At 42.6% G+C, this 8,875-nt stretch overlaps 1 protein-coding gene across 1 annotated transcript in view; it reads right to left on the bottom strand.

Annotated features, from left to right (window-relative positions):
• The window catches only part of GSX1 (GS homeobox 1), a 46,592-nt gene extending 38,755 nt beyond the window's left edge, over positions 1 to 7,837 (bottom strand). The window contains exon 1 of the mRNA XM_006165830.2: positions 7,741 to 7,837. Coding sequence (XP_006165892.2) covers positions 7,741 to 7,837 — 97 coding nt within the window. The remainder of the gene's footprint in view (positions 1 to 7,740) is intronic.
• Positions 7,838 to 8,875: the final 1,038 nt, after the last annotated feature.

Below are 8,875 nucleotides of genomic sequence, written 5' to 3'. Positions count from 1 at the left end.
TGTACTCACCAGAAAGACAGAGAGAGACAGAGAGACAGAAAGCAAGAAATCCCCCCCCGGGGGGATAGCCACGACACAATCCCTTCTCCTCCATTCTCCTCTCGGGATCTTGGGCACGCACATGTGTCCAGCCTGAGTTTAAGCCGCTGGGCCCGGCACTGCAACCATGGTTGACTACATGGGAGTCCAGCGACATAGCCATTATGCTAACTGCTAGTCCCTAGATATAACTGTTTTAAAGAATTTTTTTTTTCATTTTTATCATTATTATTTGTTTAAGAGAGAGAGAGAAAGGGAAAGTAGGAAAGCCAGCCTTCAGGTCTGGGACTCAAACTATGGTTAGCCATGTGGGAATCCAGTGACTTAACCCCCATGCCACCAGCCAGCCCCAGAGATACATTTTTAGATACAACTGAAAACATGGTCCATAAAATAAAGAATTGATAAATTGGACTTTATCCAAATTAAAGCTTTTGCTATTTTAAAAATACTGCCAAGAGACTTAAAAAGGACCACCCCACAGCATGGTAATTAAGGTGGCTGGATGTTCCAACGCGGACTGTGTGCTTTGAGTCTTGGACCCAACATCTTGAGAAACAAACCAGGCATGTATGTGTTTGTGGTCGAAACCCTGAAAGAAGGGAGAAATGGCAAATATACATGCCCGTTGACAAATTAATACTCTCAGAGAGACTATAGAAAATACTGTAAGCACTCTAGCAAATTAAAAAAAGAATTAAAAAAAACAACACTAAGAAGATAACAATAACAAAGATCTAAGAGAAAATAGAGATGGCATATTAGAAACTAGATTGAATTGGAAGAAAACTTGAGGACATCTCTAAGACAATAGAGCAAAATGTCAAGGAAATTAAAAGATAGAAGGTAAAATATTGGAAAACTAGCAGTTCAGTTCAGGACATCCCATATCTAAGCACTAGATATTCCATAAAGAGAGAACAGAGAAAAGGGGATGGACGAACTCATGAACTGAAGATGAGATTTTAAGTTAAAAGGAAACACTGAGAATTCATGAATAAGGAAAACATAAACCCATACCAAGGAACATCAACGAGACGTTTCAGAGTACTGAGGACACAGGCCAGCCTCACAAGCCTCATATAAAACAAAAGGAATCAAAATAACTTTAGACTTTTTTTTAAAAAGAATTTATTTTATTTTATTTATTCATTCATTTTATTTTAATTTGACCAGAGAGAGACACAAAGAGAGAGAAAGAAGGAAAGTTAGAAAGCAAGCCACCAGGTTCGGGACGTGAACTGTGGTCGGCCATGTGGGAATGTCAGCACCCCATCTACCACGCCATCTGATGGTCCCCCACTTTAAACTTTTAATAGCAACACTTTAAGCTGAATTATCAATGAGATAATTATTTTAAATTTTAAAGGAAAATATTCACAGCTTAGTTTTTTTTTTTTTTTTAAAGGTTTTTACCATAGAGCATGTGTACTTGCTGGACGGAGACAGAAAAGGAAAGTGAAGAATCACCCCTCAGGTGAATGACCACTCTGCAATCCCTTCTGCTTCACTCTCCTCTTGGGATTTTGGGCATGCACAAACATGCTCCTGGCATGATTTTCAAGCCTTTGGGTCCAGGACTTGAACCATAGTCAGCCATATGGAAATCCAGTGCCTTAACCACCATGTCACTTGCTTAATCACCATGCTGTGGGGAAAGGAGTCCTCAGAAAAATGAAGAAAAGGGAGAAACCTCAAATGACAGCTATATCCCAGACCCATAGAGCATCCACTTCATATGGAAGCAGAAGCATTTTCCACATTTTGTTTCTATAAGGTCACCCATACTTGCAGGGGCAGGGAATGGCTGTCTCCAAGGAGGGTGGCTGCACCACAATCCCCTCTTCTTCATTTCTTCTTGGGATTTTGGGCAAACACACACCCATATCTGGCATGATTCTCAAGCTGCCAGGTCCAGGACTCGAACTGGGAAGCTGGCCATGTGGGATCTAGCACCTTAACCTCCATGTCACCTGCTGATTCCAGTTTTGAATCTTTTAAACTTTAGATTTTCACATGTTTCTTTTTTCCAAATAAATTTGAGCTCTGTATTGATATTCTCTGATGAATTATTGTCATCATATTTTCCTTTATATCTTTAAACATGGTTCTTTGAGTTCTTTGAATTTTTTAAAAGATTTTTGCCATATGGTATGTAGGTTTGACAGAGAGAGGGAAAGTGAAAAATCACCCCTCACCCCCCAGGTAGATGCCCACACCACAATCTCTTCTCCATTCTCCTCTTGGGATTTTGGGCATGCATGCACATGCTCCTAGCATGTTTTTCAAACCACTGGGTCCAGGACTCAGACCATGGTTAGCCATATGAGAATCCACTGCCTTAACCACCATGCCACTTGCCAGCTCTTGAACTTTTGTTTGTTATTGCCATAGAGTGGGTATTCTCACCAGAGAGACACACAGAGAGAGATAGAGAAAGAGAAAGTGATAAGTCTCCCCCTACCACAGGGAAGATGGTTATGACTCAATCGCTTCTTTTTTTGTTAACAATTATTTTTAATTTAATTTTATCATTGTCTTTCTTTCTTTCTTTTGAGATTGACCAGAGAGACAGAGAAAGAGAAAGAAAGTGAGAAAGCAAGCTGGCAGGTCCAGGACTTGAACCATAGTCAGCCATGTGGGAGTCCAGCCTCTTTAACCACCAAGCCACCTGCCGGCCCCATCAATCCCTTCTTCTCCATTCTCCTCTTGGGACTTTGGGTGTGTATGCACACAAGCCCAGAGTGATTTTCAAGCCTCTGGGTCCAGTACTCCAACCGCAGGGTTGGCCACATGGGAGTGTAGTGCCTTAACCACCATGCCACCTGCTGGTCCCCCAGCCATTTTTAATGGCTACTTTTAAGTCTTCTCTAACATTCAGTATCTGGACCCCTCTCAGAGATGGTTTATACTGACTGCTTTCTTCTCCTTAAGTATGGGTCTCATATTCCTGATTATTTGCACATCTTGTAATTTTCTGTTGAAACAAAATATTTTAGATAATATTTTGTATCAAATGCAGATTTAATTTCTACCTTGACTCCAGCTCCTCAACCTAGGGTTGTTGCTTTTACTGGGTTTTTATTTTTTTAGTGACTTGCCTGGACTAATATGAAGGAATTTTTTTTTCCCTTGCAGTGTACAGTGGTTGATGTCACTCTTATTTATTAATTTTTAATTGCCAGAGGGTGTGTTCACTCACCAGAGAAAGAGAGACAGAAAGATTGAGAGAAAGAGAGCAAGAGAAAAAGCACTCCCCAGTTGGGTTTGGTTACCGTGCAACCCCTGTCATCCATCTCTCTGCCCCACTGGGATTTAGGGCACGCACACACGTGCACACAGCTTGTTTTTCAAGGGCCAGGACTGAAACCATAATCACCCATATAGTATCCAGGTCCCTTAACCGCTAGTCTATGGGGCTGGTCCTCTTGCGAGTCTTATTAAAATTCTTGTTTTCTTTTCTTTTTTTTTTTTAGAGAGATTTTTGCTATAGGATGTGTACACTCACTGGAGAAACAGAAAGAGACAGAGAGACAGAAAGTGAGAAATCACCCCTCCCCCCAGGGGGGATGGCCACATTGGAATCTGTTTTCCTCTCAGGATTTTGGGCACACATGCACATGTGCCAGCATGAATTTTAAGCTGCTGGGTCTGGGACTTGAACTGTTGTCAACTACATGGGAGCCCAGGGAACTAACCATTATGCCATCTGCTGGTCCCCTTGTTTTTGTTTTTAATTGTGGCTTCATAAGGGCTATTCCTGTATCAGGTCCATTAATGATTTATTAGAAGTTGTACTCAAACACCATAAGACAGTAAGAATTTTTTTTTTTTTTTTTGCAGACGTTTTTGCTACAAGGAGCGTGTGCTCACCAGAGAGACAGAGAGAGACAGAGAGACAGAAAGCGAGAAATCACTTCCCAGAGGGGATGGCCACACCGCAATCTCTTCTCCTCTGTTCTCCTCTCGGGATCTTGGGCACGCATGCACACGTGCCTGGCGTGAGTTTAAGCCGCTGGGTCCAGGACTCGAACCACGGTTGACTACATGGGAGTTCAGCGACATAGCCATTACACTAACTACTGTTCTCAAGACAGTAAGAATTTTATCCTTTGCCATATGAGAGTTGGGGAATACACTCAAAATTCAGGCCATTTACAAGTCTACTCTAGTTTTGCTTTTCGCCAACTCTCCGTGTGTTTCCTCTGTGAGCAAGGCTTCATGTTTGGCCAGGGATGCCTGGACAGCTCGGTTTCTCTCTGGTCTTTCCTGAGCATGTAAGCAGCCTTGCAAATGTACACAGCTTTCCAGACTGCCAGAGGTATGTGAGAAATTACCCAACTTACTATAGCTGTCTTCTTCCGTGGATCTTTCTTGTACTTTTCCAGTGAGTTTGTCTATTATTTGCCCCAACTCCAGGCTAGCTGTGACTTTGGCCTTTCCCATGTGCTCAAAACTGGGATCTCTACTGTTTTTGTCAGAGCTCAGGGCAAGTGGTTTTTCCATTTTCTGCTCTAAATCAAGCCAGCTTGCTAATGAAGTTGTTGGTTTTCATAGCCTGTCCTGCCTCAGAACTAACAAACCAAGGAAATGCTATTTTTCTTTTCTTTTCTTTTCTTTTCTTTTCTTTTCTTTTCTTTTCTTTTCTTTTCTTTTTTCTTTTCTTTTTTTTTTTTTTTTAGATTTTGCCATAGGGCATGTGCACTCCCTGGAGAGAGGAAGAGACAGAGACAGAAAGAAAAAGAGAAAGAAAGTGAAAAATCTCCCCCTCCCCCGGGGGAATAATAGCCACACCATAATCCCTTCTCCTCCATTCTCCTTTCAGGATTTTCGGCACACACACACACATGTCCAGCATGTTTTTCAAGCCACCAGGTCTGGGACTAAAACCACAGTCATATGGAACCCAGTCGCTTACCACATGTCATCTGCTCTTCTAATTGTGTTTTGTTTTGTTTTCCTTGAATAAGTATTTCTTAAGTTTTGTGTGCCTTGGATTGAGTTACAACACTCTGAAATTGTTTTGACAATTTTGCTCAACTTTGTGATTACTTTTTTGGGAGAGCGTTTGCCAAACTCCTCACTCTGCCATTCTGCCTCATCATTACAATATAAACAGAATTTTATGGTCAAAGTGTTTTTAAAAACTACATTGGGTGGATAAAAGGAAGGGGAACTAGATCTTTATCTTCCCAAATGGGAGGTCAATTGATAATGCCCAAAGCTGAAAAATCAAGACATAGCACTATGAACATGTTGTTTAGACACGAAAATACACACAAATAAAAGAATTAATAATGGTTACATTTGAGGAAAGGAAAATGGGGACAAGGAGTATGGGGTATATTTTTAGCCTCATAGAAATGTACAAATTCATTATATTACGTCTATATTTAACTTTAATAAAAAGTAAAAAAAAAAAGGTGTTAAGAAAAAGATTTAGTGAAAGAAAAGAAAGCATTTCACCTCAGCCAACCTGAGTTGAATCCTGGTTCTATAACACATCAGCTGTGTGACTTTTGTCAGGGAACTTAATATCATCATCAGGCCTTAGGTTAGTCTTCTAGAAAATAGAGTCCTCATTTTTGCTTTGTTTTTAAACAAAAATTCTATTACTTTTACTTTTTCTTTAAAACTCTTCATCTCTGTCCCAACACACACAAATATTTATCTCCATGAAGCTCATTCTAGAAGCTTCTGAGAGCCCTTAGTAATGACAACACTATTATATGCCAGGCAACAAAAACCACAAAGACAGATTGTTTGTCTTTAGATAGGGTTACATGTCCACCAACGTCTGGTCACCCCAAAGCTCTTGAAAATTAATTTTTATGATCACTCTTTAGCTAATGACTAATGAAGCCCAGGTGTTTTAGGCACCATCTTTATTTATTTTTAAAACTTTCTTTAAAGAATTATTCATTAAAATTAAGTTTATTATTATGATTGTTTTAAAATTTGTTATAGGGCACATGTATTCACCAGAGAGAGAGAAAGAGGGAAAGTGAGAAGGCAAGCCACCAGGTCCAGGATTCAAACCTCAGTCAGCCATATGGGAGTCCAGCACCCTAACCGCCCCACCTTCTGGCCCCCTAGGCACTGTCTTTATGATCAGCCTGGCTATATTCACTCTGAGCTCTCCATTCCTCCTACCTAGAATGTAGTGTCCACAAGGTCAGAGACCACATCTTCATGGTTGGCTCACACACCTATAGGAGTGCCTGACACTAGGTGATCAATGCAATTTGTTGAATGACTCGACGACTCCGGGTAGCCTGACAGGCATTTGTGTCCTCATCACCTATCACAGGTTGCTCTCAACGCCTGCAGAAATGGGGTACTGTTTTGAAAATAGAATGGGCCCAGGGGCTGGATATACGCTGCATGTGGAACGAACCACCACCCAGGTATGGGATGCTGGCCTTAGATTTTTGTCTTATTTTTCATTTTGCCTTGTTTTTTAAACAAAATGCTATGACTTTTACTTTTTCTTCAAAACTTTTTATCTCTGTCCCGACACACACAAATATTTATCTCCATGAAGCTCATTCTAATATCTTATATTACTTTACACTATGGTTTAGAGTCTAGAATTGAAGTCAAGAAACTCAAATAGCTCATGTTCTATTTAGAGATGCTTGCTCTTCCAAAAGTCAAGTTTACAGAATACATAAATATGGGCAAGGTTATGAGCACCTCAAAATATGCTAAATTCAGAAAAGCGATCATCTCTAAATTCTGATAGAAGGCAATTTCACTGGTCTACTTAATATATTCTTCACTTTGGAAGCTCTGGAATGTTTAAAGTTCCGGAGTTAGAACACACCTGCATAAATATTTCACGATCACAGTGTTAGGGAATGGGCACGGCAACATCACCCTATTTCAGCGTCTTTTACAATACAACATTTAGAACTGCCATTTTAATTCAAGCGGTATCCCTTAGGTTAAGGAAAGGGAATGAGAAACCAACAAAAGATGAATAGTTTGGGCTCCAGTTGGCTTTTTTCAGGCCAGAGTTTATTGTTTACATGAAAATCTTGTAGTGTTGGCCAAGAGTTCTCAAAGGCAACTGCCAGGCTGCTGGCGCCATGAAAGGAATCATTTCCTGCAGAAAGCCAAAGCATGAGGAATTCCTACAGGGGCCCCTCTCTGATTGGGCTCCAGCGGGTGAGCAGAGAATCTGACGTGGATGACCAACTGTCACCTGTATTAGGATCATGTGGGGGCAGAAGAACTTTCTGACGTGCGGCTGAGTCAGGTCTCTGACACAGAGCCGTCTGCTGAGTCTCCTCACTGTAAGGTGACAGCACAGGACAGCAAGGCCCCTGGTCTGGGTGACCATGGAGCAGGGCAAACATAATGGCCTGGGTGGAGGGGAAGGCTACAAACCATTGATCTTCTTAAAACCTCCACCCACTGGTTAATATGCAATCCAGTTCGATAGCCCTTGAGACTTACTTGCTCCGGCCATCTGCATTCGCACCCCGCCACGTTATCAGGCTGCTTCCTCTGACCCCTTGACTTTGAGAGAATTACTCCAAGTGATGTTTCATCTTAAGTGTCAATCTGACTAGACTAAGGAGTATCACCCAGATAGCTCATGAAATGTTATGTCTGGGTACCTCTGGGAGGGTTTCTAGAAGAGAGTAGCATGTGAATCAGTAAACTGAGTAAAAAAAAAAAAATGACAGTACTTACCAATGTAGGCCGCATCAGTCAATCCAATGAGGATCCGGATGGAAAAGGTGGAGGAGGGGTGAATTCGGTCTGTCCCATCTTGAGCTGGAGCATCCATCTTCCCCTGCCCTCGGACACTTGGTGCTCCTGGTTCTCAGATTTTGGATTCTGGGACTTCTACCAGTGATCACCCCCATAGTCGGGACTCTGGCCTTGGACTGCGTTGCACCCCTGGCTTTCCTAGGTCTCTGGCCTGTACACAGCAGGTGGTGTGCCTCTCGGCCTCCACAATCATGTGATCCCATAGCCGATCTCCTCTTAGGGAGACCCCTACGCATCCTCCTGGCTCTGTTTCTCGGGAGGAGTCCGAGTAGTAAACTCAGCTCCTCTGCTTATCCATTCCTCCCTGATACTAGAGAGTATAATGTCACCCCTACTCTTTTTTTTGGAGAGGTTTTCGCTATAAGGTGTGTGCGCTCGCCAGACAGACAGAGAGAGACATAGAGACAGAAAGCGAGAAATCACCCCCCAGGGGGGATGGCCACACCGCAATCCCTTCTCCTCCATTCTCCTCTTGGGATCTTGGGCACGCACGCACATGCACCCAGCGTGAGTTTTAAGCCACCGGGTCCGGGACGCGAACCGCGGTCGACTATGTGGGAGTCCAGTGATATAGCCATTACGCCAACTGCTGGTTCCCACCCCTATTCTTTTTTAAAAAAGAATGATTTTGTTTAACTTTATTTATTCACTGTTTTTTAAAATTTGACCAGAGAGCGACAGAGTGAGAGAACGAGAGCGAGCGAAAGAGAGAAAGTGAGAAAGCAAGTGCTAAGTTCGGGACTCGAACTGCGGTTGACCATTTGGGTGTTCAGTGTCTTTTATTTATTTATTAATTTTTTGGAGAGGTTTTTGCGATAGGGTGCGTGTGCTGGCCAGACAGACAGAGAGAGACAGAGAGACAGAAAGCGAGATATCACCCCCCAGGGGGGATGGCCACGCCGCAATCCCTTCTCCTCCATTCTCCTCTCAGGATCTTGGGCACGCACGCACACGTGCCCAACGTGAGTTTTAAGCCACCGGGTCCAGGACGTGACCCGTGGTCGACTGACTACATGGGAGTCCAGCGACATAGCCATTACGCTAACTGCTGGTC

This window comes from Tupaia chinensis, unplaced genomic scaffold (assembly GCF_000334495.1).
Source record: "Tupaia chinensis unplaced genomic scaffold, TupChi_1.0 Scaffold144045_1, whole genome shotgun sequence".
NCBI lineage: Eukaryota > Metazoa > Chordata > Mammalia > Scandentia > Tupaiidae > Tupaia > Tupaia belangeri.
The sequence above is the reverse complement of the archived record's forward strand: the minus strand, read 5'-3'. Positions and strand labels throughout refer to the sequence as shown.